The 25,992-nt window shown below is 43.4% G+C and overlaps 1 protein-coding gene across 4 annotated transcripts in view; it reads right to left on the bottom strand.

Moving 5' to 3' along the window:
• TBC1D30 (TBC1 domain family member 30) overlaps positions 1-25,992 on the bottom strand; it is a 267,530-nt gene that overhangs the window by 65,975 nt on the left and 175,563 nt on the right. For all 4 annotated transcript variants that reach the window (XM_069229140.1, XM_069229139.1, XM_069229142.1 and 1 more), the window contains 2 exons: positions 25,882-25,947; positions 2,674-2,799 (listed from right to left, as the gene is read on the bottom strand). In XM_069229140.1, the coding sequence (XP_069085241.1) occupies positions 2,674-2,799; positions 25,882-25,947 (192 nt within the window). The remainder of the gene's footprint in view (positions 1-2,673; positions 2,800-25,881; positions 25,948-25,992) is intronic.

The following is a 25,992-nucleotide window of genomic DNA, read 5'->3' as shown; positions in this document are numbered from 1 at the left end:
CCGATTTCACAGAGTATCATTAAGAAACTATTTCATCTAAACTGTTTAATGAACATTTTCAGAATGGATGGCATTTACCTTTTTGTAGAAATACATTTGTAGAATGTCTTTGTTGAAATTGGCATTTGAATGCTTAGTTTTTAAGTGTAAATACAATAGCTGCTGGTTTTACTTTCAGAATCAGATTTGACACAGATATGTATTTCAGTGCTTTACTTCAGGGGACATTGCTTCATAATTATATATTTTAAATTGTCAATTACTTCAGATGCTTTTAATTCGCTGACCCTTCACCACCCGTAAACATCATCCATCGCTGAGTCCTCACAACCCCTAAAAACTATCAATCCCTGCACCCTAAAGCTCCACACCACACCTAAACTACACTTATTCCTGAAACCTAAAAGTCCATTCTGCCCCAAGCATACACCATCTTGAACCAAAAAAAAAATCACTCACTACCCCTAACTCCACCCATTTCTGAACCCTAAAATCCCCTTCCTATGCCTAAATCCCACCCATCCCATACCCCTTAAAACACCTCATCACACCCAACCTCCCTCCAATCCCTGAACCCTAAAAACACCAGCTATCCATGACCCTTAAGAACTCATCACCCTACTCATCCCTGAACCCTAAAACCCCTTCTCTACGTCTAAACTCCACCTATCCCTGGATCCTTAAAACCCCTCACCAACTTATCTTGGACCCTGAAACCTCTTCACCACCCCAGCTGCAACCCATAATTGAACCTTAAAAACCTCAGTAGCTCTAAAACTCCACCCAGCCATGACCCCTAAAACCCCTCAACACCCTTACACTTCACCCATCCCTGAAACCTAAAAACATTTCAAACATGTAAACACCACTCATCCTTGAACCCTAAAACTCCTCACCACCCCTACACTCCACCCATCTCTAAACCCTAAAAAAACTCCTAGTCCCGAACTTCAATTATTCCTGACCCCTAAAAATCCCTCATCAACCTAAACATAACCTGTCCCTGCACCCAACAAATCCACAGTAGTCATAAACGTCACCCAAATTTAATGTAAATTTGGATTTTTCCTTAAAATTATGTTTCCTTTCAAATGTTTCCTTTATTTTTCGATTTTTTGTATCTCCTATACAATGTCTCTCCTTAAAATCGATTTTCCATGATTTGGTATCCTCCGATGTGGTTTCTCAGTTTTAATTTTCCATTACTTCACACACATCACAAAGAAGAGTCTCAGATCACCAAAAACTCCTATAAGAGCAGACCCAGTCAAGTGATATACACTTGAAAGTCTACTTGGAATCTACATAAACATTTGCTAGTTTCCAGCAACTTCTAAAGGGAAATTGAAACACTGGCCTTAAAATCTTCGATGCAAACAACAGGGTCCTAAGGAGGCCTTTTTATGAGGTATGCAAGGGAAATGGTCAGTCATGACGAATGAGTCTTTGATAAAAGGGTAGCTCAAACCAGCAGTCAAAAGTAGGGATCATTCAAAGTTTATTTTTCAATGTACTACCTTACTGCTCTCAGGACAGCTATGGTATGAATTGAACTATTTTGTGGCTGGAGGATTAAAAAAAATAAGAAAATTCAAAAGAAGCATGTAGAAATACTTCAGAGGCATAGTTTGTTATTGTGTAAGGCTCATGGGAACAAGGCTCATGGGAACACAATTCTGCTACTCTACACCCTGCTTTAATATGGATTGTGTATTGGACCCAATTTTGGACCCTATCACATTTGAGAGACTTCTTTTAATTTTCCATAAAATAATTGTATCCTTGGTGACTGAGCAATGTTCTCAAGCTCAACTAATAGAACCCTAGTCACTAGGATAGTAAAAACAGGAAGTGTGAAAAGGGTACTTTCTGGGATATATAATGGACGCTAAGGGCACGTTTATGGAAAAATATTGACGCTAAGAATTAACTGAGTAACAATATAGGTTAAAGCTTGCAGACAAGTTCTAGGATATATGTTCTCACTTCAGACACATGATATAGAATCTCTTCCATAAGAAAAACTACTGTGGAAAGTCCCTAGTTTTCATAAAAGTTGTTTATATTGACTTTGTATGGTCTTGAGGAAGAGTCAGGTCACAGGACCTCATAGATGCAGGCACCAGTCAGCCAAGTTCAATGATGGTAGGCTCTGGTAGTGCTAACTGCCATTTGTTGTGGAAAGCTGAACCTATCCAAAAGCGGGCTCATGGTAGAGTCTCTAACAAATGCCTTAGACAAATACACAAAGTGCATACACTGTAGCATTTGCTTTTGGTAGCATGCAACATCTGCCATTTCTTCTAGTAGTAAAGAGGCCCAGTTGCAGAGTCCCCCATTACTCTGAATTCTCCCTTAGCGATTGTTGTTATAACATGCCAACCATTTTCTGTGAATAACCAGCTTAAAGTGTCTGCTTTCAAATTTTCAAAGCCTGCAAACCCAAGGTAATACAATACCAACAACTGTTTTGTTATATGAAAGCCAAAACAATTGACTTAGTCAATAATTGGTTAACAGTTCACCTTATTTCACAGAAGCACCTTGACGTCTCTCTGAGAGAAAGAAATTTGAAACAAATTAATTTACAGAAGATAAATAGTAGAAATTTATGTAATTCCTTACAAACCGCTTTCCTATGATAATAGATTTCGTTTACCATATCACACTCACCTTTACAATCTGAATGCCCATTGAGTCGTCATCTGGATTACTTCTGTCGTTAAAAGTGAACCGCATGGTTTTATCCCAATCAATTGAAATACTGTGCAAGTATTGATCTGCTAAGGTCAGCCATACCTAAAAAAAAGAATACAATATTTAAATATTTTTGATGCATTCTACATTAAGCCAGTCTCTTCACATTATTCAGATACAGTTGCACGTGAAAAGATGTAGTGTTTTCGTTCACATTAAGCAGGAATGAACTAATTCTAGAGTGCACAACATATGTATCTAGAAAACAGCTTCAGAGGATCACTGTCAAACTTTCACAAACATTGAAATGGTTATCAAAGTATGCTCAACTCCACAAACTTTAAGTAGATGCCCCTGAAATCAGGCAATAAAATAAATTATAATTTTCTCATACCTCAATCAATCAATGATACTTTATTCGGCTCAAAAGGGCCATAAAAGACCCAATCGATTACAAACATTATAATCATGATAAAAACTTAATAGAGGTAAGTAAAAATATCAAATTAAAAAAACAGATAAAAAAATAATGATTACGAATTCAGATAGCAGCATTTATGAAATTTAGCACTGCCTCTGTTATCTCCACTCTGCCCAAGTCCTGTAAATAAAAATAGGCAGAATGACTACGCCTGATACCAGAGAGAAGAAGGGCAGGGCATACAAACCTTCTTCTGGGGGCTCTATATAGATAAAAAAAAAAAAAAATGAAAAGTGCTTTGATGCGATCTACCATCACAGCCGCATGGAGGCAGTTTCTTGAACCAGGTGCCTTGAGTAGGAAATGCCCCCAAAAAAATGTATGGATTTCAAACAAAATCTAGTAAGTAAAAACCTACGCCGTTCAGAGGTAATCATACTAAGGTATAACTTAGGAAATAGTGGCTTTCGAGACAAACGCTCCCGGGCCCCAGAAATGTTACCAGTTAAATCCGAGTTATGATTAAAGTGCAAATACAGGTCCTTAGTTCTCTGTATAGCCCCCCGCTCCCCTGGCAAGGAGGCGGGATCCTGGAAATATTCCTTTGCCCCAAGGCGTGAGAACATGAGATTCACATTTCTGCTCCAAGGGATATCAACAGAGCGCGTCAGTGACAGACAATCCCTGATCACAGATCTGCATAAATGAGCTTCAGGATTTGTCCATACTCTTAACCAAAGCAGTAAAGGTTGCACTCTTAAATAATCGGCTATGTCCCTTAGCCCCACTTCACCATGACAAAAAGCAGCTGGAGTGGATTGAGGGACTGCTAACAATCTTCTCAAAAAATTATTTTCCACTACCTGTAAACTTGAGCGGTCCGTATAACTCCCCCAACCCCCCAATGTGGCAATTGAAAGACATTTACTTTTAAAGATGATCATCATTTCCTTAACTGGTTTAAGAGCCAATTTCTTTGAGAACCTATAAACTGCGTCAATGGCTCTCTGAAACTGCAGAATACGAACGTTTATTAAAGATTTCCAATTAAAATCCACTTCAATTGGGACCCCTAAATAAGTAAAAATGGGAACCTTAAGTATTTCAGCCTCCTCCAAAATAAATTTCCTGCTTTTTGATGACTTTGGACCACACTTCATCACATATGATTTTGATCCAATAATTTTAAGATCAAGATTTCCCATGAAAATATTAAAAGCATCTAATAGGGTTTGCAGGCCATTTGCAGTCCTTGAAATAAGGACAGCATTGTCTGCATAAAGTAAAACTGGTAATGGCTGAGAGTTAATGAACAGGGGGTCCTTCCCCATCTAACATAAAAAGTATTCTAAACCATTAATACAAAGCAGAAAGAGTAAAGAGGCCAGCACACACCCCTGTCTAACTCCTTCAAAGAGCGGAATTCTTCGGTAAGATCACCCTCCTTGCTAAAACGAACCTAGGCGGTGGTACAAGCATAGAGTCTCCTGAGTAAGGAGATCAGGTCTTCATCAATTCCCATATCTAACATAACATACAGACCGCAATTTGTGTCTATCAACTGAGTCAAAAGCACAGGATAAGTCCATGAAGGCTAGATGGAGACAGCCTTTTTTGGCTTTGGTGTATTTCTGTACTATCGGGGTTAAATTGAGAGTCTGTTCAATTGTGCCCAGCCCTGGTTGAAACCCAAACTGGACCTTCAATAGACTATTCGACTCCTTAGCCCAGTGTTCTAACTTACTCAAAAACACACACCCTAAAATCTTAACAGAACTGTCTAAAAGAGAAATTGGGCGATAACACTGTGGATCTGCTCTGTCCCCCTTCTTAAAGATGAGCACAATGATCACCTCACTCCAGGTGGCTACCAAAGGGCCCATCATAGCAGCCCTCAGAACATTAGTTAGAAGTGGAGCCCAAAATTCAGGCATAGCTTATATATATGAGCTGGAATTCTGTCTGGGCTCGAGCTTTATCAGAGGGGCAGTTTTGAATAGCCTTGAATACCTCACATACTTCTGGTAAACTCTGAGGGGCTATTATAGATACATTTCCCCCCTTTAACCTGCCCAGTCAGGTCTCTCTGGGGAGTCTTGGCTTCTGTGCAAATTTTTTTGGAGAAATGCTCCAACCAAACTTGCAAGGGGACAACAGTAACCTATTATCGAATTATCTTTCTCTACAAGTGGGGTGGAGTTGACCACCTTCCAAAAAGTCTTCATATCTTTACTGCTACTAGCCTCAATTAATTCGTCCCAGGCAAGCTCCCTCAGTTCTTTCTTCCTAGCAGTAAGAGCGACCTTGTAAGTCCTTCTGGCCTTTTTATGTTAGCTTGATTACGTGGAACAAAGTTAGTGATCTTCTTTAGATCTTTGAGGGTAGATGTACATGCGTGATTAAACCAGCGGGGATTTCTATTTCTATTAAGACTTGACTGCTGTAATTTATCCGCCATGTAACTTGTTATAGCAGAAAAGACCTCAGTGATGTTTTGTGCCGGGGCGTGTTCACCTAAAGCAGTCATTATCTCTTCCTTCTTATCCTTCATCAAGTCTGTATAAAAACTATGTTTATCTACCTTACCCCACTTGGTTGTCACTCCTTTGTGCCCATTGAAGCTCAAAGATGGCTGGTGTGACTTGCCAACAGAACCCTTAAACCCACCTTGCCTAAGCACTACAGCTAAAGGATTATGGCCACTCATGCAATTCGGAATTACCCTAAACTTCCCTGCAAATGGGGTAAGATCTTTAGAGTAAACTATATAGTCAATTGTCGATTGAGCACTGCCACCTGTAAATGTAGGAATCCCCTTAACTTCCGGGGCCGGGAATATCAGCATATTTGCGGACATCAGTTGATTTAACGCATTCCCATGAGGAGAATGTTTAAAATGCTGAATGGGGCAGTCATATTCATCAGAAATACCACAACAGTCTAATAGTGCCACATCACATAGATGAGCATTGAAATCACCCACCAAGACGATCATAATATCCTTCTTACTTCTATTCAAGATGCCATGGATCTTGAGTTCCAAACTATCAATCACACTTGTGTCTGACCAATCAAAAACATTATTGTAATTATTCAATAGCACATCGTATGAGCCAGGCAATTTGAGAAGTACCACCAGATAGTATGGTGTGGTGTTGATGACACTTGTGACTACATCTTTTACAAAAACAGATATAAATGTGACCAGACCTCCCTTAGCCCTTCCCAAGGGTGATTTAATAGCAGGGAAGAAGTAGGTGGTAAAGCCATTAATATAGGGGGGGGGGGGTCTAAAAGCCAAGGTTCCTGACAGCAGATAATTGAATATTGGCCCACAAACTTTATCCAAGCTAAGTTACCCAGCTTATCCCTCAGTCCAGCCACAGTCCTGAAATTGTGAGAAAAGAAACATTAGTTAAACTGGAGGGGTGTGAATTTATAGTGGGGAGTGTATCTATCTCCTGAACTCCCTCTGACGCCTTCCTACAGGTTGATGGTCAATCCAATTGCCCCAAATAATTCAACGACTTGGGCTATTGGCTACAGGAATTAAAGAATCAGAAAGCCTATACTGATGGGAAGAGCTGAGTTTTTGTAAGTCAGATTTACTGGAACTATACTGCTGTCCCTGGTTGGAGGAAAAATATGACAGCCATCTTACTCTTATAGATCCAAGATCAAATAGTGGACTGGACAAGCGATGATGCAGGAAAGCAACTAACTGTGGGTTCCTAAAATTGATAATGATACAGTCCCCTGGCGAGGCTTTACTAGAGGAACCTATCCATGGTACCCTTCTCACTGTTAAAATTTCTTCAGACAGTTCGGAGCTCAAGCCCGAATATTTCCTAACCCAGTACATAGCTTTATTACGTAAAGAAGACTGAGATTCCAAATACGTAACAGCCACTCTAGGTACATTTTCCAAGATCAAGATATAAGGGGCACAGGCTGGGGGAATCCATGGATAAGGAGGGTGAGGGTTGGAAATTGACGGCGCAACCTGTTCAGTGGCCCTACAGACAGAGTAATCCTCAGCCCTCAGTTTGCAAGGTAATTTTTGTCTATATCTTTTGGTTACAGGGATTGAGGCTCTGTCAATTTGAAGATGCCCCTGACTTAGGCCTACGGTCTGACAAAAAGGGGTAATGGGACCAGGAGAGCATGTGGACTCACGGGTTTCAGACAAATTATTATCTCCCAGTAGAGATAAGGGCACTAGGGATTTCCCAGTGGCTATAATAATATTTACCTTGACTTTCAGAACCTCCATTTTCTGTAGGAGCAGAGAACACAATTGCCTGATATCTTTAAAAAAGGTTTAGATCTCACTAAATTGATCAAGTGAAATGGCAGAAGACTTCTCAGTAACAACATTCACTCGCGGGTCTCTTAGACATCTTTGACTGAGGCCTTCCTTTCCCCTTCTTTAGGGCTAATAAATCCTTCCCAAAAGGGACTGTAGCCTTTGGGTGCAACAGTGGAGAGTCAGAAGGCAGATTTATGACATTTTGAGGGCCTCGTTGTCTACTCTTTTTGGGAGAAGGGCTGTCAGTTTTAGCTAAAGAAATAGATTCATTTGAATGCTCCTGCTCTATAACGAAACAAGGGTTCCTAGGCATAGCTACAGGGAGATTTGCAAGGGAGGCTGCTTGTACTTTATCTCCTAGGCCAGATTTCTATAAAGTTGGGCCTAAACTTGCTTCTACCCTCCCTATCTCTATAGCCCCCATCACAGAGGTTAGATAGCTAGTTACCATTTTTGGACCCGTGTCCCCTGTTGAAGCGCCTGCGAGCCAATTTGGATTTTTCCATTTCCCCATCGTGAACCCGCTTATCATGGGGGATTGGTGCAATATATTTACACAATTTCCCAATACCCCTCCTACTAGTTATATACGCAAGCCCGGCCTTGTCTGATCTGGTTGCTGACAGGCCCGCTCTTGGCTCTGCACAAGCACGCCAGCGTGAGCCTCGCACAGAGGTCCAATGATAAGCGCCTCCGGGCATGAGAAGAGTGGCCGGAACAGCTTCCTGCCGCAAGGAAGTCTGGGGAGTGTGGTCCTGCATCCCCCGGCTCCCTCACGATGCGTCCTGCGCAGTGGGCAGATGTCCAATGATAAGCGCCTCTGGGTGCGAGAAGAGCAGCCAGGACAGGTTTCTGTTGCAAGGAAGTCTGGGGAGTGTGGTCCTGCGTCTCCTGGCCCCCTTATGTTGCGTCCCAGTGGGGGAGAACTCCAATGATAAGCGCCTCTGGGTGCGAGAAGAGCAGCCGGAATAGCTTCCTGCCGTGAGGAAGTGGGGAGTGTGGTCCTGCATCTCCCCAGCTGTGACGCCATGCTTAACCGCGGCGTCTCTGTGTACAAACGCAGTCAGACCGTGACTCCGATTATCGGAGCGCCGTCTTCCACGTTTTTTGCTCAGTTCTTGCAACGCACACCAGGAAGCATTTTTCATGCTCCCGGTCGCGTCGTCCTTACCTGTCTTTGTAATATTTTTTATTTTCTGTCGGTGGTGGACTCCTTTCCATTTTTTTCTTTTCTTCTGTTTTTCTGTGTTCTTGTCTTTTTCTTCTTTCTGGTCTCCATGCTGTCTTCTTGCAGGTTTCAATGTTGTCTTCTTCTGTTCCTTTTTCCCAGCATGTCCTTTTTCTCTTATACTGCTACTTTTTTCCCATTCTCTTCTATGGGCCTTTTCCCAATCCAAGATGGTGTTGTTTCTTTTTCCTTTGTTGTCACTTCCTGTTTTCCAGTCTTTAAGTAACTCAGTCCTGATCTGCCTTGAGTTGCAAACACTTCCTCTTGGTGGTGATCTTCGCTCCTGTTTGTCGTTTAATTTCCAGTTCCTGTTCCTTTGATTGTGAATGTTTACTCTTTTTTTCGCAGTTTTCATTCCTGTTTTTTCCTCTTTTTCAGGAGTTCCTGTTTTTGAGGTTTTTCCCATTTTTTTTTTCCCCCCCTCTGGGACTCCTTCTGGAGGGTACGGTCTGCTTTGGCGTTTTCCTGTCAAGCAGCATTGTGGCTACTAGAAAGGGTCACCCCTATCTTGGTCTATCCAGAACCAGCAGAAGACCGGGTGCTCTTTCAAACCCTTCAGTCAAAGGTGAGAAGCATTTTGCAGACCGTGACACCGCCCCCCCTTACAATGCATCCCGTGCAGCGGGGCAGAAGTCCAATAACAAGCGCCTTCGGTGCGAGAACAGCGGCCGGAACAGCATCCTGCCGCAAGGAAGTCTGGGGAGTGTGGTCCTGCGTCCCCCGGTCCCCTTACGATGTGTCCCGCTCAGCGGGCAGAAGTCCAATGATAAGTGCCTCCGGGCGTGAGAAGAGCGGCCGGAACAGCTTCCTGCCGCGAGGATGTCTGGTCCTGTGTCCCCCGGCCCCCTTAGAATGCATTTTCTGATACCTAAATATCTATACATTTATTCACGTGAAAGACAACTTATTGACATTGGTAGCACAGGTTTACAAAATTATGACTTCAGAATGCTATCAAAAAACATTTCAATGCAGCAGTGTATCATGTAAGACTCAAGGCAATGGAAAGTACTTCAACAATGTTGAGTGATGTTAACTTTGTTACTTTACTTCTAGATCCTTCATGTTTCTAGGAATTTATTAAAGGGACAAATATAATAAATGCTTTGTCCTTTGAGTCATGTGGCATTCACAAATTCATTCACAGGGCAACTCTAAGTGTTTATGAGGCATCATGCAGTTAGACAGCATAACATTACACTGCAGGTTTTAGGGATTGGACAGCGTAATAAACATGCCAATGAAACTGAAAAGTAGGGCTGAATTCGTATTAACTTTTAAGAATGTAGAAATGTAATTTATACATCAAGATTCAAACATAAATATCAGCCACTCATTAACAGATTCCATAACAAAGTACCACTTTGGTTCTGCTACAGACTAGTATATTCAGTATAGCATACAGACCTTGAAAATGTAGATTATAGTTTGTTTCCCTATTGTCGTTGAGTAACCGTCTTTATTGCATTTGGCTAGAAGCCAATAAAAATCTTAAACGTTAAAAAAAACCATTAAAGTATTGAATGATAAAACTTAGACAAAAGGGCAATATATATGTGGGGCCAACTTGTCGCTAATGAGTTCATGCATTTAGGAGACAAAACTGAAATGTTTGAATTTTATTTTTTGCTAAATCCACTGGCCTTCTAGAAGGAGAAGGATATTTGCTAAAGCACTGAGAGATCACCTAAAGTAAAAGAAATATGTAAATATATATGGTTTGGCAATGTTACTTTATGGTCCACTGTTTGAATAAGGCCACCATATGAGGGGACACCCATATGTCCTACCACAGTTCAGAAAGCATCCCTTTAAGTCTAGATTTGGCTTGTGAAGTTCTAAAACCTTTTGAAAACCAATATACATGTCTGGTATTTTCAGACTCAGATGACAAGGAAAAATAGTCAACTTTTCCAACAGTTACACGCTATTGCAAGAGAAACAGGAGATAAAGAGTGAGCTCCTTGTATCACCCAATTAGGAAAATAAAAATATTTCACCCATCGTTAGACTCCTTGTGGGCTGTTATTTAAAAAACATGCGAAGTTCTCTAAGGTGATGGAAATAAGCAAAGTTACACCTAATCCTCATTATTGAGAGTCCCCCCAAAATGTTTGGACTATCATGCGTGGGAACCACAAATCCTAAACACAGCAACTAAGCCCATTTGGAGGAGAACTGCTGGGATGAACACCCGTGAGGCAACCATGACTTTGCATTATTCAGAAGCAGAGCACAATGAATTTCTAGACTTTAGGTGCACTCAAAGCAGCTCTTCCTGCCCCCACTCATACTACACGGTGGCTATCATTCACTAACTGGGCTAGGAAGAGTTTGAAGGCAGCAGAATGTCTGGTGAGATAGTTTTACCTGTACACCTGGAAAGGGGTCAGCCAACACAACTAAAGTAAAATCTGTTCAGCCCCACATCCTCATGCAAGGGGTCCTTCTCCCATCCATGTGTCTTTATTTGGATTGAGATGCTTCATGCACAGCCAGTATGAAAGAAGGCACTTGCAAAGATAGCAGTACCGGATTGTGGTTACCTGCACAAGGTAAAGCTGTCACAGGTTCAGTGTTATTGAACTGCACTTGGGAAAGTGCCTTGGAGATCTTAATATATTTCACTTTTGTCTGGTTTCTGGCTACAACTCATACCACAGCCCTGTCAGAAACACAAAATACTAGCCTAAACCTCTATGACCATTGCATCAGATTTTCTTCCAGATCTGAGTCACAATAGCTTGCTTCCACTCACGGTGTCCAATTTGAGCGTGACTCAACCCACATCCTGTGAACGTCTTTGTCATCACCATTTTCTGCTTTGCCGGATGGCATGGAAAAGTGCAGGGACTCACTTGTGAAGGTTACACTGTACCCCAAGGATTACACTTTAATTGATTATGTGGTTTACAAACTTTATTTCCTGTGTGAAAATCTGCAGAGAAGCCCTCCCTTTGAATGGTTTGTTAAGATTTTTTAACCTCACACCTCAGTGTTGTTTCCCACAAATGCCTCCAGGTTTAATGAGAAAGTCTGCTGCACCTCTAGTAGAAACAGGTGGTTCCAGTGAAAATATAAGGTGCTGTGTGCGGCTCCACTACCTGATAATTTTAACTATACCCAGGTGTTTATGAGATAAAGGTTTAAAAGTATGGTACTCCTCAGGAGATTGCTCTGGGTGCCAACCAATACCCTGCAACAGTAATGCCACTGAATTTGAAGTCCATCTGGAGGAGAAACTGTTTTTTCATTGACATGTGTCCACTGCGCTGACACCCCAGACCACTGAAGCCCCATAAATACATAAATTGTATACAAAACTTGATGGATGAAATGCTTGAATTAATTTAAGCCACTGGTAATTGATTACTCTTGGTTGCATACCAATCCAGTGTTATTTTGCACACCATGTCACCTCAGGTTGGACCAGCTAAATGCAAATCAGTCTTGACTTGGCTACAATCGTAACAGCCCAAACTGCCAAGTCAAGTCCTTCCTGAACCAGAACACAAGCAACCCAGGACCAGTTTCACTCTTGTTATGGGTTCATCGGTCAAGTATAGCTTGGTATATGGATCTGTCCTATCTAAAGTGGAATACTGGGGGGAAAGGATGGATTGGGATGCGGGCCAAGCAATCGCCAGTGGCTGAGATTTGCATTTATCACTTTGTGTTTTGAAGCCATTAATTTGGCACTGAAGCGAAAAAAATAAAACGCCCACCGGATACACTTAGCATAGTTAATAAATGAATGCATTGTGCAACATATCTTTAAGTGCATTGATCAGCAACTGTAACAATGCCACAGTAAGAGCGCATAACAAATAAATCATACACCTACCAGAATGGTATAACACTGTACACAGAGGTCTATATTATTTAAGTAGTATTGTGTAGGCAGAGTTATATTTCACCCCCAGAATATGCTACATCTTTTTAGTTTGTTTTATGTTCAATGTGGTAAATCGAAGTACCTACCACAGTATTGCCAGTTAACGAATGCGGACTATGAGCATAGAGAAAAGGTATCAGTCTGAGAAATAATTGAGCAACACTGTCACACATTAAAAACGTCTTTTATTTTCATTTAGGTCATTATCATACAAAGATATTGATGCTAAAGTTGCTCCAGGAAGAGGACTTAAACATACCAAAATACTCAACATACAAAGTAGCCCTTAACCATGCGAACATGTAGGCAGTGCAATTCATATTCTGGGTGCAATAACCTCCTCAGCCAGCTTACTGTGGAATCACAAATATATATGAATGAATGAATGAGTAAGTCATAGTTGCTTCAGCTAAACAAATTAACAGCTGACCTACTAATGGTATTTATGAATACCACTTTTACAAAATTATAGTCTAACTGCTAAGCACCCAGTACTCGTGCTGACAATGAAAAAGAAAATTGTTTTTATTTGGTTCAGCGTGCTCTATACGGCTTCAGATAAAGAAAGACAATCTATCTTTACATTATTACTTTAAACTATCAAGAAAGACTAGTCAGAATACTAGTATTCCCTTCCTGCTATATACCATTCATCCTCTTCAGGTATGAAAAAGCGACTGGTAGATATACACATTTTCCTACAAATGTTAATATCACTTACAAACACCTGGCTGCATTTGCAACCAGTTATGAGCAAGGGTACCATTTAAGGTCTTATCACATACAAAGCAGCATATGAACTAACCCTACCTGCACAAAGAGCAGACTACTTATTAACTATCTGGCTCAGACTCACCACATATGTCTATATTTGGCATTTTCTACCTCTAGGATTTATTATTCATTTTATGTATGATTTATTAAAGAGTTCTCTAAACCAATGTATGTCCACTTTTTGTTACTTTAGAGAACTTGTCGAAGGTATGAAGGAGTACAACTTTCGAGCTAGGGGCTAGAGTTTAGACGCGTGTTATTCAGAGTTGGAACTTTTTCCATTTTAACCTCTGTTCTGTGTAGAGTTCAATTAAAGGCAAGTCCGAAATGTTTGGCTTTCAATCATGAACTAAGGCCCTCATTATAACATTGGTGGTGAAAACCGCCTACCGCCGCAACGACAGCAGCCAAAAGACAGTCGCCGTGGCTACCAGCCATCCACCATATTATGACCACAGCCGGATTTCCGCCACAAGGATCGCGGAAATCCAGCTGTGGCCATGCCGGCGGATGGCGGTAAGGTGGCGCTGCTGCCAGCTGCAGCGCCATACCAGTAAACCGCAGCCGGTCGTATTATGACATTAATACAGCCTGGTGGTGCTCTGCTGGCGGATGCTGCTGCTGGCAGCAACGCCCCATCCAGTCTCCTGCCGAAGGCTCCTCTGAAGACAGGTAAGTCGGGTGCTCTGACAGGGGAGGGGTGGTGTTGTGTGTGTGTGTTTGGGGATGTGTGTGTATGTCTGTGCGTGTATGCGGGTGTGTGTGCATGTATGGATGTGTGAGTGCGTATATACTGAGTTGTGTGAATGCGTGTATGTAAGTGTGTGCGGGTGTGTGTGTGAATGGCTTTATGCATGTGTGGATGTATATTGGTATGGGTGTGTGTGTGCATGTGTGAAGGGTGGAGCATGTAGGGGACAGGGGGTTCTGGAATGGAAGGGGGGGGAAACTAGTGGAGGGGGGCAAGGAAGACCCCTATCCGTGACAGGGAAAGGATTCCCTGTCACTGATAGTGCCTACCACCACGGTTTTTGTGGCGGTACGGATGCCACGAAAACCATGGCAGTAAGGGGATTCATAATCCCGCAGGCGGCCAAGTGACGGCCACCGGGCTGGAGAGTGAAGTCTCCAGCCCGGCGGTCGGTGTGGTACATTGGCGGTTTGGCTTTAGCCAATGTTCCAATGTCATAATATGGAGAAAAGTACTGCCAGCCTGTTGCCAGTACTTTCCTCCATATTTACATCGACCGCCACAGTCATAATGACCCCCTAAATGTAGTTGGGTTTAGACCAAGACCATCCAAGAGTCTAAGGGCCACACTTGTGGTTGCTACACTCTATTTAGAGTCGGGGAAGCCCTGGGCTTAAACCAGTACAGCATGCATTGGCTTTACTCGTGTAAACATTTGACTTGGCAACCTATTCCCACAAATAGGCCGTAAGGTCACAGTGATGATCATCCAGGCCTATTGGGGGCAGGGTGACTGTCACTTATTTTTCATGCCTGTATCTGCCATAAGAACTACAACAAAGATGGACAGGGACAATTAATACTGGCCCACATGTGCTGAAATAAAACCTATGTCTTTGCCTTCTGTTTTGTTTTTTTAAATCAAGAAACAAAGTCCCGCTTTGAGACTTTGTTTCTGAAAAATAAAAACGTTTCCAAAGCATGTGCTTTTAACATGGTGCCCATTCTTGGGAAAGCTTCATTGCTGTGAAGGGAGCCATGGTAGCACCCTTGCAGCAGACAAATATCCACAAGCATTGATCTTTAGATATGGTGGGAAGCCCTCCCTCCGCTGACCTGGCAGGATAAGGGGAATATGTGACAGAACAACTAGGTCCTAGACAACTATAGCCTAAACCACTACTGCTAAACAACTAAAAAGTCTCTACAACTAAGTACTGAACAACTACTGGCTAAACAACAATTGTGCCTGAATAACAATTGCCTGAACAACTTATATATATATATATATATATATATATATATATATATATATTCTAAACAACTAATAAACCATAAAAAACAAAAAGAAAACCTTGCCTTAAAATTAGTTGTTCATGCATTCAGGCACAATTGTTGTTTAGACAGTAGTTGTTCAGTACTTAGTTGTAGAGACTTTTTAGTTGTTTAGCAGTAGTGGTTCTGACAAGTAGTGGTTTAGACCTAGTTGTTCAGGATGTTTCCCGGATAAGTGGGTTGTCCACCAACTGTTAAATAAGGGTCTAAGTCCTAGATCATCCAGAAATATATAACTCGATGTTTCATTCACTTGAATTATCTTTGGTTGATTTGGTGGGAAGCCAAGGAGTGAATGACTCCGGTTCAGGTAATATGACAGTGCCAGTTTCTGTAGGTACATTGAGCCTTTGCCACAGAACGCTTTATGGATGGTGCACAGGACCTTGACTTTGATGCTGTCAATAGATAGGAAGTGGGTGTAGTGCTTTGAAGGCAGGTTTAATATGATCCTTTTTACAAACACTAAGGTAATGTTGACCTGCCTGGTGCTGAAGTCTTTGGAACCTGGCAAAGTTTTTGGGTGGCTGGAGTAGACTATGTTGCAGTAATTGAGAGGTGCCAGGACAGGGGAGATGTTGATAGTTCAAGTGTGTGTTTGTGTTAAGGATTTTTCAAAGGAAAAAGTTGCATACTTAAAACCTTGGTCAATTCGTTGACCTGGGCAATAAAAGAATGGTGAGCATCAAAATGAATTTCCAAGGTTCGTATTTTTTGGCATGTGGAGGGCGGGGTATCAATATTCAAGGGCCTGTTGAAAGGTATTTAATTAGGTTCTGTTTCTTCAGTTACTGGACTCTCAGGCTTGACACCAATTACACAGAGGAAGTTCTCCTTCATCTACTGGAGTACATGTTCTAGGCACAAAGACATGTTCATTGGGTTCTCTAGCCCATAAAACATAAGTAACTTCTGTTTCATTTGTGTACATTTCTGAGATCAGTTGGTACCATGAGTTGAGCTAAGGGGAGTACACACGTTAAGAAAAGGCACAATAGGGATGATACTGGAGGAATACCAAAAGACACTGGGAAAGTGGATGATTCAAATGGTAGAATCCTGATTTCTTTGCTATGCTTAGCACCCAACAGGACCTACTGCAGCATGGACCTGGAAATACCAGCACAACGAAGAAGTCTCTGAAGCAATAGTGTGTAGTATGCAGGGTCACAGGTGGCAGGCAGTAGAAAGTTCAGGGAGCATAAGGGAAGTTTTGTCTCCTCATCTTAGGACAGGAGATGTTCTTCCATCATCTTAGCCAGTGTGGTTCTTGGAGTTGTTTCATTCCTACCTTGCCAAGATTTTGCTGATGAAGAGGTGATTGGAAACAGGCATGTAGTTGGCCTAGATTCTTCCATCAGAAGATGTGTTTTTTTACAGAGAAGGTTAAGATGGTGCATTGCAGGCAGACAACGTATTTAATGCATGCCAGGAAAAATGGGTCTGTGGGAGATTATTTTGTAGCCAGCTTCAGAACCACATTTCCATCTACGCAAAGGAGGATTGTAGTGAGGAAGGTGATACGGAAGTCGAGAACCACAAATTATTCCCAAAACATTCTCATGAATAACTGCAGTTTGCGTCACAAAGCATAGTTTTGAGATTGTTGACATGCTTATCTCCAGCAACTTCAACTCCATATTCCTCACTGAAACAGAGTTAAGTGAAGCATTGAAACCACCTCTAGATTTTCTCCAGCCACTATAATAAAACTAATACCAACTCTGACTGGCTGTAGACTGGCTATCCGGTAGTAATTAAACACAAAGACTTTTCTTTAAGATAAAAAACAACCAATTTACATCATTCCATTATCTTACAGTAAAAATGAAAACAAATTATCAAATTACCTCTATATTACATATCATCTACTGGAAGGCAGAATGTTATGTGTGGAACAACATTTACAATTGCTGAATGATAACTCGATCTCTTTAAGAAACACAACGTTCTTTGAAGAATTTAACATACACTGAGAGAGTTTTGAAAGAGACAGCTCTTGTGCAATTTTGCTTTGTTTATTTATTTTTTAAAGGTTGTATTTATTTTTATTTTTTTCATAAAATATGGAGGAATACAGCAACATTTTGTTGCATTTGTATGGAAAATGTATGAAGATATAAAAAATACCAAACAGTAATAACATTTGCATGTAGAACAAATGGCTGATTGCGTGTCCTCAATAGAATAACAAGAATAACTCAATAGAATAACAAGAATAATGAGGGGGAAACTGAAGCAGTGCAGGAATAAGGGGTGTGGATGGAGGCATGTACGTCTGGTGAGCTAATAAGTGATGCAGAGAGGACAACAGCGCCACAGGGGAACGTGTCTAACACACAATGTGGTGAGGTTGAATGATTAGTGTGTAGTTGGTCATTTAAAAAATAAATAAATAAGGATGTGATGGAGTATGTTAGCTTCTCATTTGCAGGAGTGAAGGAGTGTAAGTAATGGAGGGTAGGCAGTGGGTGTCTGTGCTGGAGAAATCTGGAGAAGAGTCATTTGGCATGGTGAGATGGACAAACTGCAACATTAACATGTCCCATTCTGGATAGATGGGGCCTCTTAAGATGCGACAGGCTGCCTTGTAACGAAGTGCTGTGCCCTTTGCAGTTCCCCACTTCTTAACAGAGCCCTACTATGCCTTCAGTGATGGGACTTGTGGGTTCTTCCAGTGTATAGTCAGTGTTCTTTTAGCTAAAAAGAGGCTAGACTGGCAAAGCGTATGCGAACAACATATCGTTTCCTGCGTTTAGAAATGCCAAGGGCACAGGCCTCCCAGGAATTTAAGTCTGTGAGTTTGGTGACCAGTAATCGTGAAGGGTGGGGCAAGACCATAACATATGTCGTAGATCCGAAGTACTCGACTGACATCTGGGGCAGGCCAGGTCCACTGTTGGGAAATGTTGATTAACTTGCATGGGGGTAAGGTATGCCTGGTGCAAGATGTGAAACTGTATGTTTTTAACTCTTGTTTTCCATGAAACCTTGTGTGGAAAGGCCTATGCCTGTATCCATTCCTTGTCATGGAATACCCTCCCAATATCAACTAAGCAAATGCCAGAATGGACTCTAAGAGCTTTGAGTAGCCATGTGACTAGTTATTGTCCCTTACCCCTGGTAAGTATAATTTTGATTACTGAATGTACTGGGGGGTCTGCATCTTGAGTACGCCAGAACTGGAGACAAGTATTGTGGAGTTGCCGGCAAGGGAGGAACTGCCTGCTGGTAGACAGAATTCTTCCTGGAGCAGCTCAAATGTACGAAGATGTCCTCCGAGAATAAATCTCTGATCGTAGTGATACAGCAGTCATGCCAGCTTCGCAAGGCCGAAGAAGAATAAGTAGAATAAGTGCCCAGGTATTTTGGAAGTCCTGCCAAGGGAAACCATAGAGCATACAGCAGGACCTGGCTTGTGAGAGCATGGGTTCTGGTAATGATTAGAGACAACACAGACTTGGAGCGAACCAGTGGATCAGGTGACTTCAGGGGGAGGAAGAGAGTCCCCTGATTATGGCAGTAGAGAGGGGTGGGGAACTGGGTCAGGTTTCACCTACATTCCGGTGGGCAATCCATCTGGCCACCCATTGAAGTTGGGCTGGCAGAAAGTACGCCTCAAAAGAAGGGGCACTCAGTCCACCCTCTCCCATGGGTAACTGCAGTTTCTGCAGTGCAACTTGATGACAGCCGTTTCCTCAAATAAGCTCAGTAAGTAAGGAATCAAGATCTCAAAAGAAGTTGCGCTGTAGAGTCACTGGGATATTAGCTAAGTAATACAAGGGGCAGTGCAAGATGACTATTTTTCATAATACAATCCTCCCCGTGGTGGCAAGGGGTAATTTGGTCCAAAATATTAGTAACAATTTCAATGTAGGAACAGGATGTAAACTGCTGTTGAAGATGTCTTATGGAGTGCAGTATAGACGGATACCCAAGTACTGTATTGCTGAGTTCTGCCAAGTAAGAGAAACACTATTTTTTAACGTCTAGAGGGGGCAAGGTATCATGTACTGAGTAGATAGTGGATTTACCCCAATTAACCTTCAAACCGGATTTCAGTAAATTTTTGCAGTGCAATTTGAATGGGAACAGGGTTTGCTCAGGCATCGCGGACGTACAGAAGAATATCATCAGCATAGCGGGATATTATGTGTGTCATGTCCGTGAGAGGGATAGCCCAGTAAGCGCCATCTCGGCAGAGTATAATAGCCAGCAGTTCCATGGCCATCACAAAAATAAGGGAGGAGAGCGGACACCCCTACGTGTACCACGCTCCACTGGAAAAGTTTCCGATATGAGGGGGCCCATTCTGACTCAGGAGGTTGGGTTCTTGCACAAAAGTCTAGTGTAGGCCAACAGACTGCCCCCTATGCCCATTCGTGCAAGTACACAGAAGATGTAATTTAAGTCTATGGTGTTTGATGCCTTCTCCAGGTCCAACACCAGGTAAGCTGCATACAGAGCTCCCACACCTGGTTTTAAATGTGGAAAAGACTTTGGAGGTTGTGGGAGGTGCTTCACCTGGGGAAAACCCATTTTGGTCTGGGTGGATGGAATCTGGCAGGATCTGGGCATATTGGGCAGACAGTGTCTTACCTAAAATCTTATAATCTGTCCCTAAAATAGCAATGGGGCAGTAAGAAGCAATGTCAGTTGGGTCACGGTAAGGCTTAGGGACAGGTATTAAGAGAGATTCTCAGAGAAAGTGGTAGGTCACCCATCTTCAGGGCTTCATTATACATACTTGCAAGGCGGTGTGTGCAAAAGTGTCAGTGAACATACTATAATATTCTACAGGAAGGCCATCAAGGCTGGTAGTTTTTCTCCTGGCTAGATCATAGATTGCTTGCTTTACATCTGCAGACGTTATGACTATCTAGAGCCACCCGTGTGGTGGTGCTAGTACTCGGTATGGGAAGGGTGGCAGGAAACGGCTCAACATCACAACTCCCGTCATAGCGAGGCACTCTGTAGATGGTTCAGTAATAGCTGAAAAACTCTGCTAAGATGCTGTGTTGTGTGCAGAGAGTAATTCCAACAGAGGAGCAGAGCTTAAAAATGGGGTTATGCCTTTGTTCCAGGCGTATCAACCAGGCAAGGAGTCACCCCGATTTGTCACCCTCCCTGTGTGGCCTGGCCACATGTGCAGTGAGGCTGAAACAGCGCAGGCATTCAATGAATGGCTTAGCCTCCACCAACATCTTGTTCTGCCTGGCATTCTAGTAAAGGCAGGTGATGTTCAGCTTCAGTAATTTCCTTGTCCAGTGTACAACGCTCTCCCACCACATCCTAAAAGCAGACACACTGGGTGACAACCTTGAAAACATGCCACTCAAGGAGCCTGTTTGAGGCAGTGTTGGTGTTCTCAATTAAGTAGTTGTGAATATGGGTACTTTGGGGGTCCCGGAATGCTGGGTCATCCAGGCAGTTGGGGACAAATGCCAGGTGGGGATGGGAGAAAAAGGGGTCTCCCAGTGTATGTCCACAATGTGTACATCATGATCGGACACTATCTGACACCACCTGACCAGGATAATCCACAGTGTGGAAGGATGGAGCAAGTGAATGTGAACTAGGCGCACATATATATTGTGAGGTATTGAGTGAAATGAGTAAACCTGAGACGTCTGGCTAAGGGTCCTTCAGGAGTCTACCAACTCCCAGTGCCATGTCCAGTTCCAGTTTTCTGCCTGAGTGTGTGGTGGGAACATGGGAGAGGAGGATGGGACTGATCTATGTGTAGGTCAAGAACACAGATGTAGTCACCCCGAGTATTCATGGCGGATGTGTCTTGTGTGCTAAATGGCCTGAAATTATTGCCCAGAAGGAGTGCTGGTCTGTGCTAGGGAAATAAATGTTCACAAGTGAAAGGGGGAAGCCGTTAAGGTGCCCCTTGCGCAGGACAAAGCGTACCTCCTCATCAACTATTGTGATGTCAGTCTGGAAGAGGACCCATGATCTGATCCTTATTACTGTACCCCTAGCGTATGCTAAAAATGTAGCATATATGGAGCCTTGCCATCTTTTCTGAAGTCTAGGCAATTCTGGAATAGTAGTATGCATCTCCCAGAGGATGATGCCATTTAAGGTAGAAGTAAATTGAATATCGCTTTTGTGCAGTATGCATACCTTTGAAGTTGAGGGTAAGGGACCTAGTCGAGGTCCCACATAGTGGAGACCGAGGTCACAGTAGGCTGGGGTCAGCAGGGTGCAGGGATGTATGGCTGCGTCCATGCAGCTCCCTTGCTGTGGTGGTAACAAAGTGCGTGTTGCACATGCTTCCTTGTAATGGAAATGGGAAATGCCTGTGAATCAGAAAAGGCATGTAACTAAGAACAGATCGGGCCTACCTCAACAGACAGGACACCCAAACTGAGGGTTGAAAAGTGATAACCGTATAAAGTGGGGGTGGCCATGGTGTCAAACTGAGTCAGGTGTAACATACCACCATGTTAGCATGCTGTGATGTTATGCAAAGACTCGGTTGCTAGGAATGGCTGCACTTGCAGGCGTAGGAGTGGTGTGAGGGAGGTTAAATCAATTACAAACAGCAGTGAAGTGCAGTGTCTTGAAAGAACCAAAACCCCATATAAACGAGCTAGAACTTCAAATTATTGTTTCTGCAGTCTGAGTGTCACCAACTGGAGGAGTGGAGTAGTGACAGGAGAACAGTCCTATTCGCCATCCTTGGAGAAGATATGGGGTCCACTATCAATGTCGGACGGGGCTGCCACCAAACCCAAGTTTGCAGCGGGTTCAAGCGCCAAACTGACCTTTGTCCAAAAGGTTGTTCAGTCTTCATTTCGGTCAGGGAGGTCTGGTGGCATCTCCACTCAGAAAAGGATGGAAATTCCCACAGTTACTGTCTATCCACTCCACTCCCATATTCCTTCAGGATCAGTGAAGAACTGGGTCGCTCCTCGATGGATAATCTTGAGTTTAGCTGGATACAACAAAGAATATTGAACACCAGCCTGTCAAAGTGTTCCGCTGGTTCTGGACAGTAAGGGGGCAAGGATGTAGATGGTGATGGTGATGGGGAAGGGGAAGATGATGATGTGTTTACCCTCTAGTAAGAGAGAGCCAAGGAGGGAAGCCACGCGTAAGATGGCATCCAGGTCATGGTAGTAAAGAAGCTTTGCTAGCATAGTTCGCAGCAGGGCTCCCAGAGGGGGCCACCATGCAGGGACCGGGTGCACTTGCTCTAGCGAGAAGAGGGTGGTGAGGTCGGTGCAGGAATGAAAGGTTGAAAGTAGGTGTTGCGGAACTTCAGGGGGTTTCCCTCCTGCCACTCCCCCAGAGGGCTGAGAATTTGGACATTACTTCTTCTGAAGCAGCCCTCCACATTGTTAGCCCGCTCCTCCAACACGTGAACTCTCTCCTGAAGGTCACGGATGGCCTGTTGGTTGTCCAAGGTTTGGGGTTGAATCGCCGCTACAGCCTTCTCCCCTTCAGCAACCCGATCTGCGATTTTGTGATGTTGATCTCTGAGAAAGCTACTGTGACTAAAGATCCCAATGCACTTTCCACTGATTTGCAAGAGCTTTCAATTGCTGCAAATATTTGATCAAGTTTGTCCTGTGGAGGTTGTAGGCGAACTGGAGACAAATCCAGTTGAGGGATGTCTGGTGTCAAGGAGGAGCAGGACTGACTGCTGTGGTTTTGAGGATGGTACAGAGCTTTTTGGGCAACCCATGGTTCACTGAGGCGAAAAAGGCAGGAGGTCGCTAAGGAGTAACAGATCTGCAGTATTCCAGATCAGGGGTGGGTGTGCCTGTGGCTGTTAAGTAAGAGGGCCCCAAAGATGTAGGAAGGATAGGCATTAAAGTATTTTACAAGATGGAAATGTGCACAGATGCCAGAGACACCACCCAAATTGAGGTAAGTTTGTGAGAGAGTTGTAGAGTGGCTTCCAGGAGCGGTGTGACTTTGCAAGAAAGTCGTAGGTCATCATGTCATGAAAATGAGTGCTTCTCTGTGCCTCGACACAGGCACTGAAGGGTTCCCAGGGTGGCTCCTCCAATCAGGATGGGTAACATTTGCCTCCACTGCATCTGTGCCATGCTACAGAATGAGCACAAAGGATCCCAGCCCGATGGCCCCACAGCGAAGAAGGTTAGTGGTTACCGAGGCCAACCCTGCACTCTGCTCCCAAGGAGCAGGGCCAAAACAGGGGGCTCAGGACAGCAACACAAACCAGAGATCACCAGTCCAGGCTTAACCATCTGCATACGCCCTGTGCAGTATAATAGGTCAAGGCTTTAATAGCCTTCCGTGGCTGGAGAGTGAAACGATTTGGGCCCCAGGTATTAAAGCGTGGGTCCGGGGAAGACTGAGAAATAGGTGGGTTGACGGGCTTATCGCAGGCAGCATGGTGAGTGGAGTGCTCAGGCCTCAACTGTAAATGAAGAAGGGGGGGCTCTAGAATAAGTCAAGTTGATATAAGCTGTTTTAGTGCAGGAAGGCAAAGGATTCAATGATGCTTCAGCCCAGGAGAATAAAAGTCACAAATAATGGTTTGCAACCCCCCCCTGCCCACAGCTGCCCCCGCTGCCCAGAGAACACTGACTTGAGTCCAGGGGCAAGGGTGTGGGGCCCCAGAGTGCTGCTGGACGAAGTGCTAGAGAGCTCTGTAGCGCAGCCTCTGCTGGGTCAAGGGTCAGGTGAGGTGAGAGCCTGCAAGGCAGGACGCGCCGCAGCTGTTAGCAGGTCTTAGATGCAGTACCTCTGCGGGCCCCGCCGCTCCACCTCCACAGATGTCCAAAGGGCAATTGCGGGGGATCCCATCCCAGCACCCAGCAACAGAAGGTTAAGATGAGGCCCAAGAAGTCAGGTAGTAGGGCCAGAGGGCCAGGCCAGGTGAGTCCCAGCTGCAGGAGGGCCTCCAAGCCAGTGCTGGGCAAACCCTCGGCACTACACTGGTGCCGGAACTGGCTGGGTGTAGGTCAAGGTAAGAGGTCCAGAGCTGTCCAGTGCAGCCATCGATAGGAGTGACCCATATAAGGTCCGTTGGGTCCTCCGCTCGAGTTCCAGACAGCCCCCTCAAGAGTATCAGCAGACTGACATTTTGGCCTCGAGGCAGATGCCAACGTCAGAGAATGCAGCGGCTCTTATAACTTCAATCTGGGTGAAATGCGGGAGAGAATCACTGCCACGAGCTCCCAGTGGATGGGCAACATTGAGACAGGGTGCAATGCTGCCCCCGCGCCCCACAGGATTACTGGGCAATTTAGGGCGGATGGTTCTGAGCAGTGTCAAAGAGCATCTGCCATAGTTGCCCGCTTGGCCATACCCCCCACAGTTTTGCTTTCTTATTACATAGTAGCTAAACACAAGTTTGTAATACCTCCTGTTACTCTAAATGGACCTTTCTAAACCTCACAATTGTCATAGAAAGGAAGCATAGAAGCATACAATTGAGACACCAGTCCCTTTTGGTTGGCCAGACCACTTACTGATCCCCTCCCCTCTTCATTCCTTCAAACTCTTTACTTCAGCCCAAGCAAAGAGATCCAAATGAAGGGTAGAGTCCGGAATAATATTGATCCAGCCATCCTAGAAGAAAATTTCGTCTCCCCTCTATGTACCATCCCACCAGGCTAACAGACTTATTCAGACTTTTGGAGGATAGGATACTCCATCACAAATGTGGAGGAAGGTACGTTCACCATATTACAAGTGTGTTATAGCTTATGGCACTTGTAATACAGTGGGCCAGATCTGCCACATTTGCAAAGGAGTATTACATCACCCAAACTCTAAATAATGTTGGAAGTAGTAAATATACTTGCACACCAATACTAGACTAGGTTTGAAAGGTTGGTGAAGATGGAGTGGTCTGAAGAGGCCTTGGTGTACCCTGCTAGTTGGGAGATTTCAAAGTTATAACAAGAAACAATTATTCACCACTATAGAATATCAACCCTGTAATGTAAAGCACTGGATTTTCATCTAGAAAAAGATCACATTCAGAAAACTCCACTGCTTTCTAAAATCTGTAATAGATGTGTATTGACTAAAATATATGAGATGCCTGGAGCGAGGTTATAAGGTTGTCTAAGAAGCAGATCTCTGTATATACAAGGATGTGATAGTGAGTTGCAGTGACAAGGTCCAGGATGTCAGTAGTATGTGCTGGGGAAAGCTGAAGGTTAATCAGAGCTATCTTGAATTACTTTGCTCATCATTTACATTGCATCTTAAGTGTGCGTGGTGTCATTTTTTAGAAGGTTATTCTGATGTTAGATGGAGCATTTATTAGTATTATGGTATGCATGTGGTAAGATCACAGATCCTTAGTGACAGTGATTCACTAGTAGTTTTGGGATGTAAATATGTTATGTAGTATGATTGAGCTTCAAGCTGTTTTTTAGAGAGTTGCTTTGGGTTGGTAGTGCACAAAAATAAACATCAAACTATCTTATACCACCGCACTACAGAAATGTATGTGAACTATTACATTTTATGATGATTTACAAAACTACCTTACTAACACCACAACTCACTGACTCAAGAAAGGTATACTTACTTTTCTCCTCCATTCCTTTGGAATTCCTGTGGGCAGCCTAGCCACTGCTTTAAGAGCATCATACCACTATAAACATAAAAACATGAAAATAAAATCAATAAGTTACATTTA

The sequence above is a fragment of the Pleurodeles waltl genome, chromosome 4_1, assembly GCF_031143425.1.
Source record: "Pleurodeles waltl isolate 20211129_DDA chromosome 4_1, aPleWal1.hap1.20221129, whole genome shotgun sequence".
In the NCBI taxonomy this organism is placed as follows: domain Eukaryota; kingdom Metazoa; phylum Chordata; class Amphibia; order Caudata; family Salamandridae; genus Pleurodeles; species Pleurodeles waltl.
Note: the sequence above shows the minus strand (reverse complement) of the source record. Positions and strands in the feature narration are given on the sequence as shown.